Raw genomic sequence first — 27,671 nt, 5'->3', positions numbered from 1 at the left:
AAATGACAGCAATAAAGAACGACATAGGATTAATTGCTTTGTTTGAGTGTACGAGATGACGGCTGCACGGGGAAGAGGAAACACATAAGCGGTTTCAACTTTTTAACGTCATCCCGTCTTCTTCGACCTCCACCCTTGTGGGGGCTACTGTCGCCCTGCTCCCTCCTCCCCGCTTAAACTGGCATTCAAGCAAGCCAATAAGATGCGGAAACTCGGGCCGTGCAGGTTGACGTTGCCCATTCAGCGCTCCTATCAGCCTCGTGTCTGCTTGTCCCTCCCACTATGCATCTGCAGGTTAGGCTGCACCCGTCAGGCGGGTCTTGCTCTTGCAGTGCTGTCAGACGTCGTTTACGGGGGTTTGGGGAAGCCGGGCCCCGGTGACCTGCGGCTGTTCTTGCTCCGTTCGGATGGCGGCGCTGTACGCCTGCACCAAATGTAACCAGCGCTTCCAGTTCGAGGCGCTGTCCCAGGGGCAACAGCTGTGCAAGGTGAGGCCCGGCAGGCAGGGGGCGCGCTCGGTCTTGGGGGGGGGGGGGGTGCGTTTCCTCTATCTCCCCTGCGCAGGGCCCAGATCCGCCCTGGGGATTCCATCATGCCCTAGCGATTAGTTATATGGTTAATGTCAGGCGCTTGTTGCACGAGATCAAAACGCTGGAGGCCCAGGCGACAAGGTGATTCGTCCCAAGGCACAGAGAGAACTGGCTTTTGCCCCATCGTCACGTAGGGGGAAGGGATGTTGATGTTAAAGCTCGCGCGTTTGCAGTACAATGTCAAGGCTGCATGCAGATACAGTAGGAATAGTCCTGCTCCTGGACGCTTTACAATTTCATTTTTTTTTTTGTAGCCGAGACAAAAAAGTAAGAGTCAGCAGCAGCTACTCCTCTCTGGGCACAAGGAAATGATGACAGAGTGAAAGTGACTTGGAACAAATTCACACACACAAAAAATCCCGATGAATTATCCCCAGATGAGATAAAAAGTTAACTGCATCAAGGTCACACACAGTTAATAGTAGTGGGCGGTCCTGGTCTCAGCACTTTTTTTCCAATATTTCTTTTAAGATGACAGGTTTTTGTTATCCATTACCGTTATCTTGGTCGTATCTTCGTTTGGCAGGTTCCGGCGTAACTTAGTGTTCTTTTTATATTCTCTCACTCTCATGTTTGCTTTCGTTTATTAGTTTAAAAAACATCAATAAATGCAAAACAATCTGCAGTCATAACTCATAACAAAAAAACAACAACATTAAAGAATAATTCAAACATTTAAAAAGCCTGCTAGGTAGCCAGACATCATTTTTGAAACAATAACTTCTCCCACATCTTTTAGAACTATAGAGCAAATACATGAAAACAGCCCACAGGTGATTGTAATGCCCCCAAATATGAAAGTAGCTGACTTTGAAAGCTCCAAGCGCTCAGTTTTGGTTTTGTTTTTTTTAAACATGAGAAACGGAAATTGCAAGTGATGCAATAATATTCCTCACCAAAACCTATAACAGACCATAGATATTTCAAAACTGAAGGGGGGCCTTTTACGAAACTGCGTTAGCGTTTTTAGTACACACTAAAGACGCCCATAGGAATAGATGGGAGTCTCTACTGTTTAGAACAGGCTTATTTTTAGTATATGCTAAAACGCTAGAGAACAAGTAGACACCTACTTTGATGTTATGGGGTAAATTCAGTACAGGTTGCTAAAAGTTAGGTTCCAAAAACTGGGCGCTAAGCTAGCATTCTGTACTAGCAGAGGTGCATGCCAAATTTGGTATAGGAATACTAGTCTACGTTACAGTTAGGTGCCAAGTTGAGACACTTAGGCCAAGATGCACTAAAAAATTGTTAAAGCCCTTCCCTTACCGATTCCTTAGCATGCATCAAGGAAATCGAATACAAATGAGCTGGTCGCTGCTAGCTCATTTGCATGGGATTTCCTTCCAAGCCAGTCGGCCAGCTGAGCATGCGCAGAGCAGCCAAGCATTATGCAGGCTGCTCTGTGCATGCCAAGGACGCCCTTCATGGACGTCTTTCACTCAAAAAAACAAGTCGTCCCCATAATCCAGGAGCACAGATCGTCAGCGCTGCAGCAGAGCCGATAAACAAGCAGCTTTTATCTAGTGCTGCGAGGAGGGGGAGGTACAGGCTCGTTACAAGCAGGGTGGAAGAAAGAAGAAGCCGGGTCTGTGCTGTCACCAGCGCGCGCATAGGAACGGAAGGGCTCGTGAACGGGGAACTCTTCTTTTGGAACTCTTCAGTGCTCGCGCTCACTTGTCTCCCGTCACCCCAAATCAAAAAAACTATTTGGACGTCCATTTCGATTATGCCCCTCCTCCAGGTCTCTCTGAGCCAATCACAGCGCGTTTAGCTGACACCGGTGACAGCTAAAGACGCTGTGATTGGCTGAGACCTGGAGGGGCATAATCAAAATGGACGTCCAGGTAGTTTTTTTTTTATTTGGACGTCCCCACACGTCCCGATTCTTTCCGGCGGTGGTCATTTCGGGGTGCCTTCAGATTTAACAGTCCAAGCAGCACGACCACCTGTGGCAGACTCTGACTGTCAGAGAGCAGGTCGCAGGCATCCGATCAGCAGAGACAGAGAGTAGCAGTTTGGAAAGGCTGCCTGTGGCACTGAGGACACCCATCACAAAAATATCTGGGGGAAAAAAATGTCCAAGCGCTCGTCAGGGACATCCTTTTTTTGTTTTTGAGTGAAGGACGTCCATGTTAGGCACTTTAGAAGGACGTCCCTGACGAGCACTTGGACGTTTTGGGTTTTTTTCCCCCTCCAATTCCCTCACAGTAGCCCCAACGAGAGGTGCAGACCTCTCCCGTTAGGTTTTCCACGGTGAGGGGATCGGAAAACGGTAGTTCATCTCATTGTAATACGATTTATACACATTATAATACTAATTTGCTCATCTGCATTCCGTTTTCGTTAGCTGCTACCGTGATAGGACAATGCCCTTTTGTGCATGTCCTGGTTTACTACTTGCGCGTTAAACTGGCTAGAACCAGTTTAAACCCCACGTTGCTGGCTCGTTAACTTTAGTGCATCTGGCTGTGAGTCCAGGTCTATGGCTAGCTTTAATGGTGGTGCCTTAGGGGCCCTTTTACTAAGCTGCATAAGCGTCTACACACGCCAAAATGGAGTTACTGCACGGTTACCGCGTAGTCCTTGCAGTAATACCATTTTTGGCGCACGTCTGCTACGCAAGCCCAGAAAATATTTTTTATTTTGTGGCACGTGTCAGCTATGCGCGCCAAGTGGCATTTGGCGTGGGTATGTCATTATCGCCGAGTTACCATGTGAGACTTTACCGCTAGATCAATGGCTGGCGGTAAGGCCTCAGACCCCAAATGGGTGCGCAGCAATTTTAATTTTGCCGCTTGTCCATTTTCATCAAGAATTTTTAAAAAAGGGCTTTTTTACAGGCACGCTGAAAAATGGATCGGTGCTCGCCCAAAACCCGCGCCTTCAATGCCGCAAGCCATTTTTCAGTGCACCTTAGTAAAAGGACCTCTTAATGTGGCAGGTGGGTGTGTAAATGCAACTATTCTACGAAGTGCACGTAAAATTAGTCAGATGGTCTTGACATGTCCATTCCTCTCCCATATTAATGCCCCCTTCGCAGTTGCACACGTGAGAAGTTAAACATTCAGTTTTCAGAATAGGGGAGGAAGTCAGTTACGCATGCAAACTGCTAATTTTTTTTTATTTTTATGTACAAAATTTATATTCCACATTATCTGCAGTTCTAGGCAGATTACAAAATCACAACCCTACCACCAAACACAACATCTACAGTCTACGCTGGATGCAAAGAACAAAGCATCAAGAAGCTTCAAACTGCACAAAACACAGCTGCCAGACTCATATTTGGTAAAATGAAATATGAAAGTGCCAGACCCCTGAGAGAGAAACTACACTGGCTTCCACTAAGAGAACGAATTGCGTTCAAGGTCTGCACTCTGGTTCATAAGATCATTTATGGTGAAGCTCCGGGGTATATGTCAAGTCTTATAGACCAGGGGCGTAGCCAGCCTTCTGTGGGAGAGGGGTCCAGAGCCCGGGGGGAGGGGGCACATTTTAGCCCTCCCCCCGGCGCCGCCCCCCCACCGCCGACATTGCCGCCCCCCCCCCCCTCCCGCCGTGAACCCGCCGCCGCTGCAGCCTACCTTTACTTTTGCTGGCGGGGGATCCCACTCCCCGCCAGCCGACGTCTTTTTCTTAGTCGCTTCCTGCTCTTCAATTTGTTTGCTGACGTCCTGCACGTTGTACGTGCAGGACGTCAGACTCAGAGAACAGAACTGTTCTCTGAGTCTGACGTCCTGCACGTCAGCAAACAAATTGAAGAGCAGGAAGGACTGAGAAGACGTCGGCTGGCGGGGAGTGGGATCCCCCGCCAGCAAAAGTAAAGGTAGGCGGCGGCGGGGGCGGGTTCGCTGGGAGGGGGGTCCTGGGGTGAATCTGCACGGGCCCCGGCCCCCTCAGGCCCCACGTAGCTACGCCACTGTTATAGACCTACCAACCAGGAATTCTACCAGATCATCACGTACGTTCCTGAATCTTCACTACCCCAGCTGCAAAGGTCTAAAATATAAATTAATATATGCTTCCAGTTTCTCCTATATAAGCCTACAAATATGGAATGAATTACCAAAATCCATAAAAACAACATGACATCATTTCCGAAAATTACTGAAAACCAACCTATTCAAAAAGGCATATCACAAAGATCCATCCTAAACACCAGAAAGAAATTTCCACCGGAACTACACAAAACGTAACCTTTAATTTTCTGATTGTTCAAACTAACCTATTCATGATTGAAGTTTATTATTTCTGTTTGTTCAAACTGATTTATCACGATTGAAGTTTAATCTTATACCTTTTTACTTCTCAGCACAAAAATGAACTTTCTTTACCTGAATATCTAATCCACTCTGTCACCTCCATCTTAACTATGTGTTTTCTTTTTTTCCGGAATTGGTGATCACCATTACGGAACAATGTAAGCCACATTGAGCCTGCAAATAGGTGGGAAAATGTGGGATATAAATGCTACAAATAAATAAATAAACATAATAAAATTAAATACACACAAACTTAACCCTACTTTACACATTCTTCAAAATCAACATCAAAAAGAAACTGTCTCTACAGAAACAGATTCATTAGATCTTAGCTAGAGAGGTGTGGTAGCCGTGTTAGTCCACTCTTAAAGGTTATCAATAGAAATCAAACAAAATAAAACCTGGAAAAGAAAATAAGATGATACCTTTTTTATTGGACATAACTTAATACATTTCTTGATTAGCTTTCAAAGGTTGCCCTTCTTCTACATGGAATCTTGCTAGTCTTTGAGATTCTACTTGGAATGTTGCTACTCTTTGGGGTTCTACATGGAATCTTGCTAGTCTTTGGGATTCTAGATGGAATGTTGCTACTCTTTGGGGTTCTACATGTTAAATAGAGAGGTGTGGTAGCCGTGTTAGTCCACTCTTAAAGGTTATCAATAGAAATCAAACAAAATAAAACCTGGAAAAGAAAATAAGATGACACCTTTTTTATTGGACATAACTTAATACATTTCTTGATTAGCTTTCAAAGGTTGCCCTTCTTCTACATGGAATCTTGCTAGTCTTTGAGATTCTACTTGGAATGTTGCTACTCTTTGGGGTTCTACATGGAATCTTGCTAGTCTTTGGGATTCTAGATGGAATGTTGCTACTCTTTGGGGTTCTACATGTTAAATAGAGAGGTGTGGTAGCCGTGTTAGTCCACTCTTAAAGGTTATCAATAGAAATCAAACAAAATAAAACCTGGAAAAGAAAATAAGATGACACCTTTTTTATTGGACATAACTTAATACATTTCTTGATTAGCTTTCAAAGGTTGCCCTTCTTCTACATGGAATCTTGCTAGTCTTTGAGATTCTACTTGGAATGTTGCTACTCTTTGGGGTTCTACATGGAATCTTGCTAGTCTTTGGGATTCTAGATGGAATGTTGCTACTCTTTGGGGTTCTACATGTTAAATAGAGAGGTGTGGTAGCCGTGTTAGTCCACTCTGAAAGGTTATCAATAGAAATCAAACAAAATAAAACCTGGAAAAGAAAATAAGATGATACCTTTTTTATTGGACATAACTTAATACATTTCTTGATTAGCTTTCAAAGGTTGCCCTTCTTCTACATGGAATCTTGCTAGTCTTTGAGATTCTACTTGGAATGTTGCTACTCTTTGGGGTTCTACATGGAATCTTGCTAGTCTTTGGGATTCTAGATGGAATGTTGCTACTCTTTGGGGTTCTACATGTTAAATAGAGAGGTGTGGTAGCCGTGTTAGTCCACTCTTAAAGGTTATCAATAGAAATCAAACAAAATAAAACCTGGAAAAGAAAATAAGATGATACCTTTTTTATTGGACATAACTTAATACATTTCTTGATTAGCTTTCAAAGGTTGCCCTTCTTCTACATGGAATCTTGCTAGTCTTTGAGATTCTACTTGGAATGTTGCTACTCTTTGGGGTTCTACATGGAATCTTGCTAGTCTTTGGGATTCTAGATGAAATGTTGCTACTCTTTGGGGTTCTACATGTTAAATAGAGAGGTGTGGTAGCCGTGTTAGTCCACTCTGAAAGGTTATCAATAGAAATCAAACAAAATAAAACCTGGAAAAGAAAATAAGATGATACCTTTTTTATTGGACATAACTTAATACATTTCTTGATTAGCTTTCAAAGGTTGCCCTTCTTCTACATGGAATCTTGCTAGTCTTTGAGATTCTACTTGGAATGTTGCTACTCTTTGGGGTTCTACATGGAATCTTGCTAGTCTTTGGGATTCTAGATGAAATGTTGCTACTCTTTGGGGTTCTACATGTTAAATAGAGAGGTGTGGTAGCCGTGTTAGTCCACTCTTAAAGGTTATCAATAGAAATCAAACAAAATAAAACCTGGAAAAGAAAATAAGATGATACCTTTTTTATTGGACATAACTTAATACATTTCTTGATTAGCTTTCAAAGGTTGCCCTTCTTCTACATGGAATCTTGCTAGTCTTTGAGATTCTACTTGGAATGTTGCTACTCTTTGGGGTTCTACATGGAATCTTGCTAGTCTTTGGGATTCTAGATGAAATGTTGCTACTCTTTGGGGTTCTACATGTTAAATAGAGAGGTGTGGTAGCCGTGTTAGTCCACTCTGAAAGGTTATCAATAGAAATCAAACAAAATAAAACCTGGAAAAGAAAATAAGATGATACCTTTTTTATTGGACATAACTTAATACATTTCTTGATTAGCTTTCAAAGGTTGCCCTTCTTCTACATGGAATCTTGCTAGTCTTTGAGATTCTACTTGGAATGTTGCTACTCTTTGGGGTTCTACATGGAATCTTGCTAGTCTTTGGGATTCTAGATGAAATGTTGCTACTCTTTGGGGTTCTACATGTTAAATAGAGAGGTGTGGTAGCCGTGTTAGTCCACTCTGAAAGGTTATCAATAGAAATCAAACAAAATAAAACCTGGAAAAGAAAATAAGATGATACCTTTTTTATTGGACATAACTTAATACATTTCTTGATTAGCTTTCAAAGGTTGCCCTTCTTCTACATGGAATCTTGCTAGTCTTTGAGATTCTACTTGGAATGTTGCTACTCTTTGGGGTTCTACATGGAATCTTGCTAGTCTTTGGGATTCTAGATGAAATGTTGCTACTCTTTGGGGTTCTACATGTTAAATAGAGAGGTGTGGTAGCCGTGTTAGTCCACTCTTAAAGGTTATCAATAGAAATCAAACAAAATAAAACCTGGAAAAGAAAATAAGATGATACCTTTTTTATTGGACATAACTTAATACATTTCTTGATTAGCTTTCAAAGGTTGCCCTTCTTCTACATGGAATCTTGCTAGTCTTTGAGATTCTACTTGGAATGTTGCTACTCTTTGGGGTTCTACATGGAATCTTGCTAGTCTTTGGGATTCTAGATGGAATGTTGCTACTCTTTGGGGTTCTACATCTTTATAAATAAATCCCACCTTGAACGTTCTGAAACTCCCTCCAACTGTGGCAGTGAAGTCCTGAACTGCTGTAGTCCTCCTGGCTATTCGGACTACTCACCACCGCCCTCAGCCACGCCCCTTCTGCGACCTACGCCACGCCCCAACTGGACATAAAAAGCACCATGAACGTTCTGAACCACACTTTGAAGCTTCAAAAGTTCGTATGTTCGAAGCTCTGTAACCACTTTTAACCACAGTACATCTGGGCGCCGCCATGATCTGAAACGAGCGTCACAGCTGCAACACACCAATAGGAATACAACAAGGGAGGAGCGTCTGAGGCGAAGGCGTCAGTCGCCGTTGCCACGCAACGGAATGCAATCACGCGTCATGCACCTATCAAACAAAAGAAGGGGCGGACCTACGGCTCACTCAATACGTGCGCCTCCATCGTTCCCATGCACCTATCAAAGAACTCAAAGAAAAGGAAGGAGCTCTGAAGCCTCGAAAAACACAGTCTCTGGGCCCCACCCTCGCGTCAAACGTTATGACGTTGAGGGCGGAGGCGGAGCTATTCACCGCCCTCGCGTCAAACGTTATGACGTTGAGGGCGGAGCAATTCACCAATATCGACGACGGGTGGGGGGGGGGCCACAGGAAAAACAACTCATACAACGCACCTCCGTTCAGAACCATCTCAGACTGCCAGGTCCCTGCAGCCGCTCAGCCTCTCTCCTTACATCACTGCCCCTGGAGAAAACCCCGGAGAAGCACAGCCAACGACGTCAAAGGGGAGAGGAGGAGCACCTGCACAGACGACCAATGTGAGATGACTAAAACAAGTTCCCTAACACTCAAAAAAACTAGCGCTTGCATGCTGATGCAGCAAAGGTGTCAAAGGTATGTCCTCAAGAACAAGACGCTGAGACCGCCTGTCAGCCTGATCTCCTTTTGATGAAACTCAGGATTTCTACGAAAAGGTGAAAATGCAGCCTGAACACTGACAACATCGCAAAACAATACACTTAATTCATCTCGAGGGCACCGTACGTCTTTCTTTTTACTGTTAGCAACTGCACGAAAATGTCGTCCTCACACTATCATTGATCTGCCTTCTGGCACGAGCCACCAATTAAAAAAAAAAACACTAAACAGTAGCTACGATCGGCCTAGGAGAGAGGCAGGTCTTTTTCATTGTTGTTGCTGCTGCTTTTCAACACTCAAGCGACGCAGACAGGCTGTCCCGAGACCACAGATACGATCAACAGCAGCACACATCACAGAAGGCAGGTCAGAGAAGTTTCTCACAAGGAGTTGATGCCTGGCTGCACCTCAGTAACATCACATGTGGCACACAGAACAAGGAGAGTGGCAGACTCCCTCAAATACAACCCCCCCTCCCACAGCTGCCTCTCACTGCATCTCTAACATCCAAACTAACCTCTCTCTCACTCTCTCTAGAACACACACACACAAGGGACAAGAAGGAGATGAGAGGGGAGGAAAAAAAACCATCAGTACACACTCCCTTTCACTATCTCACTATCTCTCTCTCTCTTAACTGCCTATAACTGAGGTTGTGTTCTGCTATGGAACATTTTGCTGCTGTCTTCCCATTTTGAACCCTAGCCTTGCACACTCTCTTTCACAGACACACATACATATACACACTCTCACTCTCTCACTTAAATCACTCTCAGTCTCTCTTTCACACAGACACACACACACTTTCACTGTCTCTCTCTTCAACACACTCACTCTCACACACACATACACTTTCTCTGACTCTCTCTCTCTCTCTCTCTCTCTCTCTCACACACACACACACACACACACATATACACATTCTCACTACACTTGAGAAATAAAAACAAAATAAACCGTTGTATTCAGACACACACACACAAGGGACACGGAGGAGATGAGAGGGGAGGAAAAAAAACACCACATGCACACTCTTTCTCACTCTCTCTCACTCTCAACTGCCTATAAGGAGCAACTGATCCTCCACTGTCACAGGGACTACTAGCATCTCTCTCTCTCACACTCACACACACACACACACACACACACGGGACACGGAGGGGATGGAAGACAAAAAAAGAATCATTGGGTATGGAGGGGACGGCAGGGGAGATAAGGTAACAACTGGCTCAAATGGTTGTGCTCTGCTATGCAAACTTTTGCTGCTGTCTCTCCATTTTGACACTAGCCTCGCACATTTTCTTTCACACAGACACGCGCACACACACACACACATATTCACACTCTCTCACACAGACACACACACACACACACTTTCTCTGTCTCTTACATACACAGACACAAATACATACACACACTTTCACTGTCTCTGTCTTCCACATACTCACTCTCACACACACACACGGCTGGAGTGGGGGCAGGGGAGCGAGGAGAATCGCTGGGTGGCTAAAGGGGGAAAAGGGGACAGAGGAGAATCGCTGGGTGCCTGGAAGGGGAGCAGGGGACACAGAACAATCGCTGAGTGGCTGGAAAGGCGGGCAGGGGACACAGGAGACAGTCTCACTCTCTCTCTCTCACACACACACACACACACACACACACACACTCACACATTCATTCTATCTCTCTCTCTCACACACACACAGTCACTGTCAAACACACTCTATCAAACATACACACTCCGAGGAAAACCTTGCTAGAGCCCGTTTCATTTCTGTCAGAAACGGGCCTTTTTTACTAGTGTTAAATAGAGAGGTGTGGTAGCCGTGTTAGTCCACTCTTAAAGGTTATCAATAGAAATCAAACAAAATAAAACCTGGAAAAGAAAATAAGATGATACCTTTTTTATTGGACATAACTTAATACTTTGATGTTTCTCTTATATATACTATCTGCTACCACATTTGCTTATTTCCGAGCTGACGAAGAAGGGCAACCTTCGAAAGCTAATCAAGAAATATATTAAGTTATGTCCAATAAAAAAGGTATCATCTTATTTTCTTTTCCATGTTTTATTTTGTTTGATTTCTATTGATAACCTTAGATCTTAGCAAAATTATCCTCAAACGCCTGCTGAAATAAAGTTGTTTTTAAGGCTTTTTTTAAACTCAAGGTTTCTCAACGAGCGCACATAAATGGTAATTAGTTCCAAAGTTTAGGTCCTGCAATGTAGAAAATAGATGTTCTATTAACAATTAGTTCTTGTTAATGCCAATTATTGGTGCGTAGATCAATTATGTGCCAATTTAGCACCAATTAGCTAATTATGGGGCCTGTTAACTAAGCTGCATAAGGGCCTACGCGTGTACAGTGTGCACCAAATCGGCACTACCACCCAGCTAATCTGTGAGCCGGACGGTAATTCTGAATTTGGTGCGCGCCAAATCCTGCGGTACAAAATTTTCTACCTTGGGCCACTTACCTGGCGGTAAATAGCAGTTGGCGCACACTGCATGCTTACCGTGTGGGTAGCGCATGAGACCTTACCGCTAGGTCAATGAGTGGCGGTAAGGTCTCAGACCAAAAATGGACGCTCACTGATTTCAATTTTAGTGCACATCCATTTTCCGGCCCCTGAAAAAAAAGTCCCTTTTTCCTAGTTGCAGTAAAAAAGAATGGCCTAGCACGTGCCCAAAAGACGTACTCACACTACCACAGGCCACTCTTTACTGTGGCTTAGTAAAAAGGACCCCTATGTTGCATGTGTAACTGACCGTATTCTATAACTAGGCGTGCAATTGAGCTCCTAATTTTAGGTGCCATTTATACAGTTTGGGGAGGGAGGCGTCTTTATAAATTATTACCATAAGCAGCAGAAATCACACTTACTTTGCAGGTGCAGATATTTACACCTGCTCTTGAGACTCCAAATGTCCACACCTAGATCAGGGACACTGACAGAGCAGGGCCCTGGGCAGAGCCGCCACCACTGGGCCCCCCCTCCCCCCCCAACTCGGGACACAGCTACCGGGCTCACCCCATCCATGCTCGGGACACAGCCGCCGCTGCTGTCCCTCACCTCTCGGGGTACCACCAGATCCTAGCGCTGGGCCCTCCCTTGGAGGCTGAGGAGCAGACGCACTGATGTGGGAGGCCCCCACCCCCTACGTCAGTTCGTCTGCTCCTCCCCGGCCTCCAAGGGGGGCTGGCCCTACGGTCTGTCTCTCATCTGCTCCAGTATGCCGGGACTGGTTCCTGATAGGAACATGAGACAGACCCCAGGGCCCTTGGAGGCCAGGCCTGGGGAATTTTGCCGCCCCCCTCCCCCCCCATCCTTCACTCTCTGACCTAGATTATTCAAGTATGCATGGAGAATACTGTGTTTGCAAACTTCACCAGTGTTCACAGCTACCAGCAAAGAACACACCATGCAGTTAGCACTTGTATTTTTACAATGGTTGGTATTTTGTAAGAGGCCTTTTAAGTGTGTATAATCACATACACACAAAAATAATTTTCTTTAAAATTACCTCTATAATGTGCAACAAAAGTGTCAGTAGTTTTCTCAAATTTTGTGACAATAGGAAAAATGTTAAACAGCAGCACAGTTTGGAGCTGTTTGGTGGTCTAAAAGAGAAGGAAATGAAATAGGCTAATTTGCATTCTGTAAATACTCCCTTAATTAGTAAAGTTAGGATGTTTTCTTTATGCTGCACCATCCTCGCTGTGTCAGAGTGAATAATAAATTGAGCATGTTTGTTTATCGTAGGAATGTCGGATTGCACATCCTATGGTGAAGTGTACTTACTGCCGGACTGAATTCCAACAGGAAAGGTAAAGCTTCTGGTGCCTGGCTCCTGGGAGTTGAAGATGAATTAACCAGACAACTCTACATCATAAGTGATCCGCCAAGTCTGGCCAACTTTTACTCTGGATGTGTAGTTCCTGCTTTTCCTAAGAAACTAGGAGAAAACCCAGGGTTCACCGAGCCTGGCCCTTGCAAAATGGATCCAGTAGCTTATCTTATTTAAAGATGGATGTGAATTTATGATAGAAAACAGGTGTTTTTATCTGCACTGTGATCATTTCTGAAGTAGTAATGTGACAAAAAACATTAACATATTTGAGTTCATTAAAAAAAACAAAACCTATGTGCTTAGTTGCTCAATGTGGGCCCCTGATTAGAATGTTGAGACTAATTTAGATGAGCACCGCTTAATGGGGAGGAAAGGGGGGGATGGTTGTGCGATGGTTTATTGAGTAATAGAGTTTGCAAAGCAAAAGTTATGTTTTGTACATTGATGATGTTTCTAATAAAGATGATTTAAACATAACTTAGATGAGCACCATTACGATCTACCCATTTGTATCTGCTACTACACTGTCCCAATTCTTACTCAATCTGTGCTCTTCCCTAGCAGCAAACACAGTTTATATAGCTGAGTTTTAAAAATGTTTATATAAGTTCTTGGAGGAAAGGTCAACAAAACATGATCAGCCAGGTAAACCTTGGAAAGCTACTGGGTGTAAGCAGTAAGGAATGGATCTGCTTTTGGGGATCTTGTCAGGAAATGTGACATGAATTGGCTACTGCTGGGAACAGCATGTTGGGCTTGATAGCCTTTTGGTCTGATCCCACATGGCAGTTACGTTCTCTTCCACTAAGGTCCCTTTGTGTTTGTCCAGTCCTGTTATTGGTTTGACCCTTTCTACCGCCACTGGAAGCCTGTTCTTGGCGAAGAAATAATTGTCTGACATTCTTTTTCAGCTTCCATCCCTTTAGCTTCATACGGTAACTCTTTCCTTGAGCTTTTAAATTTACCTCCTTTCAGCATCATTTTGTGTCCTTCAGTTAATAATATAAGCATTGATTATACTGGGACAGACTGAAGGTCCATCAGGCGCAGTATCCTATTTTCCACAGTGGCCAATTTAGGTCACAAGTACCTGGCAAAATCCCAAAAGAGTAAAAAAACATTTATGCTGCTTATCCTAGAAATAAGCAGTGGATTTTCCCAAGCCCACCTTAATAATGGCTTATGGACTTTTCTTTCAGGAAATTATCCAGACCTTTTTTAAACCCTGCTAAGTGCTTTTACCACATTTTCTGGCAATAAATTCCAGAGTTTAATTACACATTGAGTGAAGAAATATTTTCTCCGATTTGTTTTAATGTGCTACTTAGTTGCTTCACTGCATGCCCCCTACTCCTTATATTTACATTTGTGCTTTGGCTTTTTTTTTTCCAGTTATTTTTCTGTTGGCTTGCTTGCTTGATTGTACTTGCTCTCTTTTTCTGCTTTGTTGCCGAGAAGTTAATTACTAGAATGATTTTTATTTTCCTCAGTGCTGTTCTACTTTTGCTGGGGATACCAGCCAAAATTCACCTGCTTAGAATGTGCTATTTCTACCTCTGATTTAAACACATGGAAATATGTTGCCTGAATTAATGTTAGGATCATTTATCCAGCCACAGTTATAGTATGGCCTTTTGCTTTTCCATATCTTGCCCTAGCTGCCAGTGTATCAAAAACCTTTTTTACACTGGAGTTTGCGCCACATATTGAAGTTGCTCCCTATGCCTGGAATAGACTCCCTGAGCCAGTATGTCAGGCTCAGTCTCTGGCTGTCTTCAAGTCTAGGCTTAAAGCCCACCTCTTTGCTACTGCTTTTGACTCCTACCCATGACTCACTTATCACCCCTACCACTGCAATTTCCCCACCCCTAGCTGTCTGTTGGTCTGTCCAATTTAGATTGTAAGTTGTGTTGAGCAGGGACTGTCTTTTCATGTTCATTTGTACAGCGCTGCGTAAGTCTAGTAGCGCTATAGAAATGTTTAATAGTAGTAGTAGTATGAGCCAAGTATAGGACAGTCAAGCCATTGTGACATCACTGATGAGGTTGGCTCTTAGGCATTGGTGGACTGAGGCATTATGACATCACAATGTCAGCTCTGGTTAAATCACCGCAGCTCCTCAGTACCTTTCTGCTCTCATCTCTCCCTACACTCCTCCCCGTGAACTCCGTTCGCTGGGTAAATGTCTCTTGTCGTCCCCCTTCTCCCCCACTGCTAACTCCCGGCTCCGTTCCTTCTATCTCGCTGCTCCCTATGCCTGGAATAGACTCCCTGAGCCAGTATGTCAGGCTCAGTCTCTGGCTGTCTTCAAGTCTAGGCTTAAAGCCCACCTCTTTGCTACTGCTTTTGACTCCTAACCATGACTCTCTTACTCAACACCCTCACTTATCACCCCTACCACTGCAATTTCCCCACCCCTAGCTGTCTGTTCGTCTGTCCAATTTAGATTGTAAGCTCTGTTATAAGGGATTGTCTTTTCATGTTCATTTGTACAGCGCTGCGTAAGTCTAGTAGCGCTATAGAAATGTTTAATAGTAGTAATAGTAGTAGGTCATAGCAATTCTGCTGCCTTTCTGTGGGAAGGGCAGTACTTCTGAAAATGCAGTCTTTACCATGGGCTCTAGCCCAGTGGCGTCGCAAGGGCAGCTGACACCTGGGGCGGGTCGCCGCTGCGCACCCCCCCCCCCCCCCCCCCCCACAAGAACATACCTGGAAGGCGGTGAGGGGCGGGAGAGCCAATCCGCCAAGTGCACGCCGCTGGGGGGTGTCGGCGCCTCGCTGGTTCCTTGCTCTCTCTGACCCGGAACAGTAACCTGTTCCGGGGCAGAGAGAGCAAGGAACCAGCGAGGCGCCGACACCCTCCAGCGGCGTGCACCCGGAGCGGACCACCCCCACCCTTCCTACGCCACTGCTCTAGCCCCTCCTTCACAATTTGGAAATTTCTCTCTGTTACAAGGGTACTATTTATGGCCAGATCATTTGCCCCAGGTGGATTATAACATCAATTTTAGAATCCTTACTTTTCTGATAGCACCTACTATTTGATTTGCATTCTTGCTAGATGAGTATCCTGGAAGACATCTCACCTTTCTGTGACCCTCCCAACAGTGTCCCAAGTTAATGTCTCTGATAACGGGAGTCTTGTTAACAGCAAGAGTTTTCTGCTTTGCTGTGGTTTTGTCAGGATCCTGGAAACTGTGCACCTATTATCTCTCTTCTTCTCTAGCATCACCTCAGATTCCATTTCAGAAACATCATAACTTTCCAGTGCAGCAAAATGCATATTGTAGAAGCAGTATTTGGGAGACTGAATGACTCTGTACTTGAGCCCACTGGAACCCAGCTATTCTTTGTAGGAATGAAATTGAGACATCTCAATAATTCCTTTTCATTATAGTTTGTAACTCATTCATCACAGAGTTGAAAACAAATGGGGCAAGCCTTAAAGCCTCCAGATTGACTTAGGACACCAGTTACTGCATTGTATAATAGGCATTATGCTAGTTTAATGTAAGATTGATCAAAACTATCAGAATTGCTTGATAACTGAATTATATTGGTTGAGTGTTAATGTATCTTAAGAAAACTATAGGTGAAAATTAGACATGTGGGTGGACATTTCATTCATCGATAGCTCAAGGAAGCCACATAAAATGATTTCAATTAGTGATTAAGGTGGTCCAAGTCATTCCACATATTAATTTCATTCACATTCATTGTAAAGAAAAACACTCCCTAGGGATTGGTGAAGCTTGGGCCAACCCCTAATCACTCCACATTTGTTGTGTTACTACTGTTTTAGGATCCTGGATGTAGTTTTGTGCCATTTCACCAGACATACATGAATGTTAAAATCAAAGAAGTCTGATTTTCTTTCTTTATTGCATTTGTACCCCACATTTTCCCACCTATTTGCAGGCTCAATGTGGCTTACAGAGTATAGTTATGACATAGACATGAGAGGATATTAGATACCTATTTTTACCATCTTCTCATTTTGTTCCAACAGTAAAACCAACACCATTTGTAAGAAGTGTGCTCAGAACGTGAAGCTGTATGGAACAGTAAGTGACATGTATTTCATATCTCCCCTCAGCTCTGACAGAAAGGGAACTAAATAGGAAGGTACAGCACATATACAGAAGACACTCTCGGGAACATAAGGGCTGAAACATGCACATTAGGCTTGAGACAGTGTTAATACTTTGCATACAGAAATGAGTCATATTTGTATTTATTAAAAGAAAGTTTCCTACAACATCTAGAAGTGTCTCAAACTTCTCCAGCTACATCAAGGAGCTTCATGACTAATTGGAGGGATGGAGGAAGAGGAGCAGTTAAAAAGCTTTCTGCACAGCCAGCCCCATCAGTTTCAAAATCTCTTAGGTCTGGCTGTACGGGCTTAGGTGGTCCATATGGCTGGCAGATTCTCACGGAGTCCAACTAGAGCACCGACACCTTTAGGCACATCCATAAGAGGCAGTGGTAGGTCTGTGAAATCCAAGTACTATGATCTAAGTTGCTGGTGTGCTAATGAGCCCAAAAACTACTACAGCTGAAGCCTGGGCTTTGAGGAAATCTCTCGCCACCCAAAATCCTTTTCAAGGTCCCTAAATTTACAGTAGGTATTTAAAAGGAGATAGTGCAAGAAAAAAAAATGACTTCAAGTGGAGAAGAAAGAGTTGGTAGCAGCTGTTTTCTGTCTTTCTTAGCCAAAGCCCTGTCAATACTGTAACATCATCGCAGCATTTATCGGTAATAAGTGTCAGCGCTGTACGAACTCAGAGAAGAAATATGGGCCACCGCTCTCGTGTGAGCAGTGCAAGCAGCAGTGTGCTTTTGACAGGAAGGATGACCGCATAAAGGTGGGCAGCCTGATTTCCTTCTGTCCATCAACCCTAGAGCTCTGAAATTAGCAACATCTTTCCTTTTTACCTTTTGCATTTGCAGAACCCAACACTCTTTCCTTTTCTCTCTCTCCATTTGAGCTTCCTTCTAACGCCTCCCCTCCCTATTGAGCTCTGTCCTCCCTTCCAAAGTTCCTGAGAGTGAGGGAGCTCTATCTGCTGTGTATCTTTCTCTTTACTGTGAACTAGTTCTGTTGCCTTCCACACACTAACCTCTTGCAGCTGATAAAGCAGCGTTCATGTTTCACTACAATGCAAGTATCAGTGTATACAGAGGAACTTATTTAGTCTGAATTGATCTACCTAGTCAAACACAGAAGGCAATGGACCTAGTATATAAGTCAAAGAGCTAGAATACATTCTACTTCAGACATTGTGGCCATCTCCAGGTCATCAATGAGCACCTGTCAGGCTGGGTAGGAGGGTCTGGATTGCGGGCTCTCATTGATTGTGGGTTGACCCATTTTAGCTTACTGCTGTTTGAACTCCCACAGGTAGATGGGAAGCTGCTGTGTTGGCTGTGCACTCTGTCCTACAAAAGAGTCTTGCAGAAGACTAAGGAGCAGCGCAGGCACCTGAGTGGTTCATCCCATGGCCATCTGCAGGAGAAAGAGCAGTACAGCAGCCACTACAGCAGGTGAGGCTTAGGAACCGCGCGCATAGCCAGAAAGCATTCTGTTTCTGACATATACAGCTAGGGTCCTTAAGTCTGAACATCACTGTTTATTGGATGTGCCTAATTCTCATTAAATCCAGCTACGTGATATTCGGGAACAATATTTTTTTTATAGTGGCTGCGCCTAAATTATGGAATTCTTTACCTTTGAATTTACGTTTGTTAAGTAATTTGGGAGAGTATGAAAATTTTCTTGTTCTAACGTAGGATAAGACAACGGATTATGGTTGGGAATAGACTAAAATGGATTCTTTGATTTCTATAATTATTATAGTACACATGTGAAGAATGTTTTGGCACATTTGCTAGGTTTTAAAAAGTTGTATTTTATCTGTTGTTTTTTTTTTTTATTTGTATTTTTGTAAACTTTGTATTGTTTTAATTGTATTGTGCATGATTTGTTGTAACCTGCTGTGCATATTAGAATAGTAGGCTACAAGGTTTTATGATAATACTGCATTGACAGTGCACAGACTGGGGTAATTTTATAACAAAGTGCCTATGAGAAGTCCAAAAAGAGACGTCTATATAAAGTTCACATAGGCCTAAATGCCTTTCTAACATAGGCTCATTGCGTGACCCCAGGGCCGTGCGCCAACACAGTAAGCGTGGTAAGCGCTGCAGGGGGGCGCCTGCCTTCAAGGGCGCCACGCCGTCAAGTTGTATTTAAAAAAAAAAAAAACCTTACTCCTCCGCTCCATCCCCGATTCCCCGGCGCTTTAAATTTACCTCGCTCCGCCACCGACATCTGCGCAGCGTCAGTGAAAGCGCTGCCTGTCTGACGTCTCTCCACCAGCCTTCCCTTCGCTCGTTCGTTCCCTCTGTGTCCCGCCCTCAAGGAAATGATGTCAGAAGAAGGCGGGACACAGAAGGAACAAACAAGCGAAGGGAAGGCTGGTGGAGAGACGTCAGACAGGCAGCGCTTTCACTGACGCATGCAGACATTGGAGCCGGAGGGGGAGAGAGGTAAATTTAAAGCACGGGGGGGGGGGGGGGGGGGCGCCAACTGATGGTCTGCAGGGGGGCGCCAGAGACCCTAGGCACGGCCCTGCGTGACCCCCAGTAGTGCACAGATTTACACGTGCTCCAAAGAAAGTATGAGTGTACACCACACATGTACATTAAGCTACATCCAAACTATGTTCCTGGAACACTCCTCTCTGCAGATCACACAGAAGGTTTACTCTTGCATTAGTCCACTTTTATATATATTCGCACACAGTTTTGTAAGTGCCCATTTCTACAAGCAAAACACATGGGAAAAAAACAAACTTTTCAACCTTACACCCAGGGTGCCGTCTCTCACACAGTTTATTAGCTTATACTGCTTTTATAGTGTAGTTGACTGATATATATATTAAAAAAAAAACATACCAAGCAAAAAAAATCATAGCAATACAAAACCAGATTATGCAAATATAGAAAAAGCATAATTATCACACGCACAAGCAAGGTATTGAGGTCAAATGCTTGAAATTTTGTGACTAGTGAACACTGCAGATAGTTATAGCTCCTGCTGCTATGGTACTTTCTCATGCATCTCACAGCTGTTATTTCTCTTTTTTTGCCAATCTCCAATAAAGCCAGAAAACCTTATCCACATCATCAATTCAGAATGAGATTCCAAAGAAAAAATCCAAGCTGGACTCCACAGTGTCCAACGGGGACAGGTGAGGATCTGTGCCCACGTCTTTGGCTCTATTTTTACTAATTTCTTTCTCCTAATCCCTCAGCAGATTGTTGGCGGAGGCAGGGAGGCCATAGTTCAAAGGTGGTTACCAGGGACAGAAGATTAGTCTTTTAAAGTTTGGTTGTGTGTCTCTCTCTCTCATTTATTTCCCCCTTCCTCATTTGTGGCCTTCTTTCTCTTCCTGTCCACCTGCCTTCATCCTCTTATGCTGCCCCTTGTGTCCCTTTCTTTTTGAGTCTGCTCTCTGTGAAGCATAGGAGGCCGGAGACCTTAGAACACTTCCCACCAGCTTTCCTCAGAGTTTGTCTCCTTTTTCCCCACACAGCTTCTCTCCAGACCTTGCCCTAGACTCTCCTGGCACTGACCATTTTGTCATCATTGCCCAACTAAAGGAGGAAGTGGCCACTCTGAAAAAAATGCTACATCAGAAGGATCAGATGATCCTAGAGAAAGAAAAAAAGGTAAGGAACAAGGAAGTTAGGAGAGAAACAGGCTCAAGTCCGCAGATACAAGTAAGAGCTTAGGGTGTCTTTTACTAAAGCCGCGGTTTTGTTTTTAGCTCGTGGCAGAAATCAGCTGGTGGCAAATGCAGAGACTCCCACCGGAATATAATGGGAATGTTGGCATTACCACCAGCTGATTTCTACTGCGAGCTAAAAATGCTACCACGGCTTAGAAAAAGACCCCCTAAGAGCAGGCTGAGAAACTGTCTAAACATAAAATTTTATTCTCTAATACAAGGGAGGAAGAGTAAACCACCGAGGTGAAGGAACAGTGAACACTATGAGCGTATCAATAAAAGACTAGTGTAGAAGAAGGCAGTTCCGAACGTGAAAGACAAGAAAATCTCATACACAGATTTTATTTAGGAATGACACCCTGTGGACTCGACACAGGGCTGTTTTTTGGCACCATCCGTGCTTGCCTCAGGAGTCTAAAAACAAGTGTACATGGGGGAAAAAAAATCAATATTTTGAACAGAAAAATCCATAAGAGACCTAAAATACATTGGAAAAGTATCAAAATGCTTAACAAATAAAACCGTAAACAATGAAAACTCGAAAGAGCGAATTGGTATATAAATACCATACTCAACTCTATTTGGCAAGTAGACAGTTATTTTTAAAAGACAATACCTGATCACGTTAATTATTGTGGTAGGAGGAAAGACTTCAGTTAAGTGAGCGCTACCAATTTTTTTTGTAGCTACTTCCAACACCATCATCAGTCAGAAAACCTCCCCCGTCCTTGTTATTTTATTATTACTTTTTAATATATTCTTCTTATATCTTCCAAATTCCAACTTGTCCAATTTTAAGGTTACTTAACTTTGCAGAAAACGCTAGTTTTCTGCTTGGCAAAAGCTCAAAGTTCCTTTCTGCACAGCATGAGCGCTACAGAGCCTCTCCGTTTCATGAAATAATACTTCCTTAGGAGCTGCCAGCTTTAATTGCGTGTCTTCAAATTGTTTATATTTTCCTGATCTTTTAAAAATACTGCAAATAAAGAGCAGGAAAAATGTAAACAACTTGAAGATGCGCAATTAAAGCCGGCAGCTCCTGAAGAAGCATTATTTGCTCTGGTTACATAGTAGATGACGGCAGAAAAAGACCTGCACGGTGCATCCAGTCTGCCCAAGAAATGTGCCACTTTTTTTGTGTATACCTTACCTTGATTTGTACCTGTCCTTTTCAGGGCACAGACCGTACAAGTCTGCCCAGCACTATCCCCGCCTCCCAACCACCAGCCCCGCCTCCCACTACCGGCTCTGTTATCCAATTTCAGCTAAGCTCCTGAGGATCCATTTCTTCTGAACAGGATTCCTTTATGTTTATCCCATGCATGTTTGAATTCCGTTACCGTTTTCATCTCCACCACCTCCCGCGGGAGGGCATTCCAAGCATCCACCACTCTCTCCGTGAAAAAATACTTCCTGACATTTTTCTTGAGTCTGTCCCCCTTCAATCTCATTTCATGTCCTCTCGTTCTACCATCTTCCCATCTCCGGAAAAGGTTCGTTTGCGGATTAATACCTTTCAAATATTTGAACGTCTGTATCATATCACCCGTTTCCCCTTTCCTCCAGGGTATACATGTTCAGGTCAGCAAGTCTCTCCTCATATGTCTTGTAACACAAATCCCATACCATTCTGGTAGCTTTTCTTTGCACCGCTTCGATTCTTTTTACATCCTTAGCAAGATACGGCCTCCAAAACTGAACACAATACTCCACATGGGGCCTCACCAATGACTTATACAGGGCCATCAACACTCCCTTTCTTCTGCTGGTCACACCTCTCTCTATACAGCCCAACGACTTTCTAGATACAGCCACCACCTTGTCACACTGTTTCGTCGCCTTCAAATCCTCAGATACTATCACCCCAAGATCCCTCTCCCCGTCCGTACCTATCAGACTCTCGCCGCCTAACACATACGTCTCCCGTGGATTTCTATTCCCTAAGTGCATCACTTTGCATTTATTGGCATTGAATTTTAATTGCCAAACCTTAGACCATTCTTCTAGCTTCTTCAGATCCTTTTTCATGTTTTCCACTCCCTCCGGGGTGTCCATTCTGTTACAGATCTTAGTATCATCCGCAAATAGGCAAACTTTACCTTCTAACCCTTCGGCAAGGTCACTCACAAATATATTGAACAGAATCGGCCCCAGCACCGATCCTTGAGGCACTCCACTACTCACCTTTCCCTCCTCTGAGCGAACTCCATTCACCACCACCCTCTGGCGTCTGTCCGTCAACCAGTTCCTAATCCAGTTCACCACTTCGGGTCCTATCTTCAGCCCATCCAGAGTTTATTTAAAAGCCTTCTGTGGGGAACCGTGTCAAAAGCTTTGCTGAAATCTAAGTAGATTACGTCCATAGCTCGTTCCTGATTCAATTCTCCTGTCACCCAATCAAAGAACTCAATGAGATTCGTTTGAAAAGGTACTCAGAATGTAATAAGAGTCAATAGAAAACTTCATGGACAAAAGTGGACCTAAAAGTTATTGGCCATTTAAGTGCCAAATTCATTATACTAAAAATTATGCTGAAAAGACCTGTACTGTTGGTGTTTACAAATCATAATGGACCCATTATTATAGTTCAAAAAGCAACAGGAGTCATAACTGAGACATGAAATTATAAACAAAATGCACTACACTCTCTAAAAGAGCTCAGAAGAGACTAGGACAATGAAAAAAAATTGACCGGGTAAGGGTTACAAAGAAAGGAGGAAGAAGAGTCAGGTAATGTCCGTTGCAGTCTTTGGTTATGTTGTGCCGCAAGTGACCGGTATTTTTATGTTGGGTCAGTGGGGTATGCTCTTCTGAACAGGTCTGTCTTTAGTGCTTTCCGAAAATTTAGGTGGTGGAGCGTAGTTGGCAGGATGTGGCTAGGACTGCAGGATCCACGTGAGGGGGAACAATACTGAGGACAAGAAGCAGTGGTTTAACTGATTTTGAGCCAATCCCTTTTTTCTAATGTGCTTGCTTGCTTCTCAGATCACAGAACTCAAGGCAGACTTGCAGTACCAAGAGTCTCAGATGAGGACAAAACTCAACCAGATGGAAAAGACACACAGAGATGTTACAGAAAGCCTGCAGGTGACTGCCCTTCACCTTCCTAAGCCCAGGCTGTCCTGGTTAGAAGTGACTACATACATGAAACAATGTTTATTTCCAGTGATCAGAAATAAAGGTTTCAAGTCCCTGGCTGCATTAAATTGCGTTGCACGTTGGCTAGAGGCTAATTTTTCAGCTAATACATTTTGAAGGTTGTGGAAGTGGGGGACAAACAGTGCTGGTAAGAATCAATATAGTATAAGCAGATACTGTGCTGGCTTTGCACAGATGTTTTTTTTTGTTGTTGTTACATTTGTACCCCGCGCTTTCCCACTCATGGCAGGCTCAATGCGGCTTACATGGGGCAATGGAGGGTTAAGTGACTTGCCCAGAGTCACAAGGAGCTGCCTATGCCTGAAGTGGGAATCGAACTCAGTTCCTCAGGACCAAAGTCCACCACCCTAACCACTAGGGTTCTATCCCTATACTTCAGTCCTATCCTGCAGCACCCTTTGTTATATCACTACTAATGCATCTCAGTCATCTGTAGCACCCACCGTTATTCCAAAATGGATGCCCCATGCCCAGTTTAGTCAATGCACTAGACTCCTAACCCCACAGTATGTCCCGCTTTTCCAGCACTGAAGCCCAAATGCAGCAGCACCCGCTATTCCAGAGCAGAGATGCTCACAGCACTGTCAGTTCAGCATAATCCTGACCTGCTGCATATGGTTCTCTTCCAGCATTGTTCCCTCACTTTACAGTTTTTAATACTCAGTAGGTCCCTTATGCAGTGTGTGCTGGAGGGGGGTCTTTCTTGGAAGCCGTGAGCTTGATCTTATCCTTCTTTCATTCCTATTTACCTCTGTTTTCAGGCCAAGAACAGAGAACTGTTGAAGCAAGCAGCTACTCTGTCGAAGGGCAAAAAGCTAGAGAAGTTGGGAACTATAACTTCCCCCTAAACATCGACCTGGATCATCGCACAGGCCATCGGAGGGGGAAGAAGGAAGCTCACGGTGACTTGCCTTTGCCCGTGCCTCCCTACCCAGCCCCTACTTCCCACTTACAGTGGACATCGCTGTTTTATCTCGTAGGACTCATTCTCCAGCCACCTGAAATGTTGTCCTTGAAAGCCACTCAAAGAGGCAGTGTTAAGTGAGAGGAGGTATGGTAGGAATCATTGAAGCTGGGAGCCAAGGTACAGCAACCTTATATGAAAGAAAGTGCACTGAACCCTTTTAAACCCCTTTGTAGCTCTTCCCCCTTTTCAGCGGGGTGCCCTTTGGGCGGTGGGAACGTGCCCGTCACGCCTCACTTGCACCCCGCTGGCCCGGTGCGCATGCCCATCGGGGCACGGCGCCATATTATAGGCAGCTCCGTGCACCCGAGGGGGCACTGCGCCTTGCTTTTCTCCAGCCACCTGAAATGCTGTCCTTGAAAGCCACTGAAAGAGGCAGTGTTAAGTGAGAGGAGCTATGGTAGGAATCATTGAAGCTGGGAACCAAGGTACAGCAACCTTATATGAAAGAAAGTGCACTGAACCCTCCCCTAGAAGGCTCTGTTCAGATACACTAAAGTTAAGCGTGTCGGTATAAAAAGCAGCACGAGTGTGTGTGTTGGGTTGTATTTTAAAAAAAGATTGCCCTTTGATGGTCCCCCCCCCTGCAGTGGTTTTGTACGAGCTTACGTGTCTGTGCATGTGCACCATGCGTGTATGTATTGCCACGCCTTGCCTTCATCAGGAGGTGCTAAACATTATTATGGAGTGAGCAGAACTTCTATACCTTCATTGAGCATGTTTGACAGTTGGAGTCAACATTTGAAAAAGGAGTTTTCCTTTCCCTAGATCTGCCACGTCTCAGGAGGGGCACCTCCGAAACCCCCTGCTCTCAGCTCTGGAGGACTTTGGTTTGTTTGTTTGCTTTTTTTTAATGCCTGCTTTATTTCCAGCTGAAGGACAGACATTGATTGGGTGCTGTTTTAACCAGAGGATAACCTGGAACAGCACCAAAGTTCCTGCACTTCTGGACAGTGAAGAAATATTTCTTAAGTCTTTTTTTCATCATACTGTTCAATTTTTCAAGATCAGGGTGAATAAAATTATATGTTTTTATAAATTACTACTCAGAATTGTAATTATTAAGGAATACCACAACAGATAGGTTCATAGCATGGTAGCAAGGCCATCTATCTTCCAGTCGAGTTTGAACAGAGATTGTGTTCAAAATCAAGAGGAAAGTAATCAAAAGAAATAATGCATTTGATTACAGTAAGACAGATTTGAAATATCACAGCTTGCTTTTCTGATGTAAGTGGTAAAGGGGACCTTTTACTAAGCCACAGTAAAAAGTGGCCTGTGGGAGTGTAGGCGCATCGGGCGTACACTGGCCCAGTGTTTACCGCGTCTGCAAAAAAGGGCTTTTTTTAATAGGACGGGAAAAGGGCATGCGGTAACCGGCCTGAGTCCTTAATGCTACCTATTGATCTACTACTACTACTACTACTTAACATTTCTAAAGCGCTACTAGGGTTACGCAGCGCTGTACAATTTAACATAGAAGGACAGTCCCTGCTCAACAAGCTTACAATCTAAAAAAATGGAATTCCGCATTTTTAGGTATAACTTGTCTGGAATGTTTTTACGTTTGGGGAGCGTGCCAGGTGCCCTTGACCTGGATTGGCCACTGTCGGTGACAGGATGCTGGGCTAGATGGACCTTTGGTCTTTCCCAGTATGGCACTACTTATGTACTTATGTAAGTGTACAGACAAAGTGGGGCAGTCTAGATTTCCAAAAGGTTAGGTGCCGAAGGCAGCATTGAAGAGGTGAGCTTTGGAGGGGGCTTGGCGTAGGGGTTCAGGAAGTTTGTTCCAGGCATAGGGTGAGGCGAGGCAGAAAGAGCGGAACCTGGAGTTGGCGGTGGTGGAGAAGGGTATTGAGAGGAGGGATTTGTCCTGCGAGCGGAGGTTACGGGCGGGAACGTAGGGGGAGATGAGGGTAGAGAGGTAGTGAGGAGCAGCAGACAATGCATTTGTAGGTAAGGAGGAGAAGCTTGAACTGTATACGGTATCTGATCGGAAGCCAGTGAAGTGACCTGAGGAGAGGGGTGATATGAGTATATCGGTTCTGGCGGAGTATAAGACGTGCGGCAGAGTTCTGAACGGATTGGAGGGGGGATAGATGGCTAAGTGGGAGGCCAGTGAGGAATAGGTTGCAGTAGTCAAGGCGAGAGGTAATGATCTAGTAGTAAGGGCTCATGCGCTACACAAACGGTGACAGGTTGGCACGCACCAACTGCCAATTACTGCCAGAAATGATGCACATTAGAGGAAATAAATAAATCATCCAAGCATTATGGGCGCATGCTAAATCTGGAATTACTTCTAGGGGGCACAGTAGCTTGGCGGTAGTCTCGTTTTAGCGCATGCGTGTAGCACCTAACGCGCCTTTGTAAAAGGGCCTCACAATTTCTTCTTTGGTGTGGGATGAACTTTAAACCAGCTTTTAGTACTAAAAAGTAGAAGGAGCATTATAGAGTGTTAGACGGTCGAGGAAATGGAAGGGAAATTGCAACCCTCATTACTGGGATCATAAAAGCCTAAGAGCATGGGGCCACTGATGGAATTACTTGTTAACTGCCTTCCATTTACAATGGTGGTTAATAAATCCCAATAAGTGAAACATACAGGCGTATTTTTCACTTTATTGCATGCTTCATTTAGAAAATTATCCCTGTACAACTGAAGCAAAAGACTAACCTTGTGAAACTGGAAGTAAATTATCAGGCTTGGCAGTGGGTGGGGCTCTTAAAACCTTCACCTTTATAATAAAGGTAGATTTCCATATTTTTAAGCTTTCAGTTAACATTTTAGTTAGTAGTGATGCAATGAACTGACATTAGGTTCTCAAAATTCTTATGATGAAAAAAAACAGTATGGGCTGTTAATCCTAAACAGGTAATCTAATACTCCAGAGAACTGAAAAACAGCCAAACACAATCCAAAGGGTTGTGTGGAATGAATGTAAAGAAATGAGGAAAGTGGGAAA

General features: G+C 44.0%; 1 protein-coding gene across 1 annotated transcript; it reads left to right on the top strand.

The window, feature by feature from the left end:
* The first annotated feature begins 318 nt into the window (after nucleotides 1-318).
* On the top strand, nucleotides 319-25,744 carry FAM76A (family with sequence similarity 76 member A). Its single transcript, XM_030219425.1, has 9 exons — nucleotides 319-488; nucleotides 12,699-12,763; nucleotides 16,796-16,850; nucleotides 17,499-17,651; nucleotides 18,188-18,330; nucleotides 19,953-20,039; nucleotides 20,385-20,520; nucleotides 23,565-23,666; nucleotides 24,500-25,744. The coding sequence occupies exons 1-9, from the start codon at nucleotides 408-410 to the stop codon at nucleotides 24,584-24,586; spliced, it is 909 nt and encodes a 302-aa protein (XP_030075285.1). The 5' UTR covers nucleotides 319-407; the 3' UTR covers nucleotides 24,587-25,744.
* Nucleotides 25,745-27,671: the final 1,927 nt, after the last annotated feature.

This window comes from Microcaecilia unicolor, chromosome 11, assembly GCF_901765095.1.
Source record: "Microcaecilia unicolor chromosome 11, aMicUni1.1, whole genome shotgun sequence".
In the NCBI taxonomy this organism is placed as follows: domain Eukaryota; kingdom Metazoa; phylum Chordata; class Amphibia; order Gymnophiona; family Siphonopidae; genus Microcaecilia; species Microcaecilia unicolor.
Note: the sequence above shows the minus strand (reverse complement) of the source record. Positions and strands in the feature narration are given on the sequence as shown.

Bases quoted from the DNA above. Each gene is read 5' to 3' on its own strand.
- FAM76A (XM_030219425.1), top strand. From the start codon at position 408: ATGGCGGCGCTGTACGCCTGCACCAAATGTAACCAGCGCTTCCAGTTC. The intron at 20,521-23,564 runs GTAAGGAACAAG...CTTGCTTCTCAG, and splicing joins TCCTAGAGAAAGAAAAAAAG to ATCACAGAACTCAAGGCAGA. The intron at 23,667-24,499 runs GTGACTGCCCTT...CTCTGTTTTCAG, and splicing joins ATGTTACAGAAAGCCTGCAG to GCCAAGAACAGAGAACTGTT.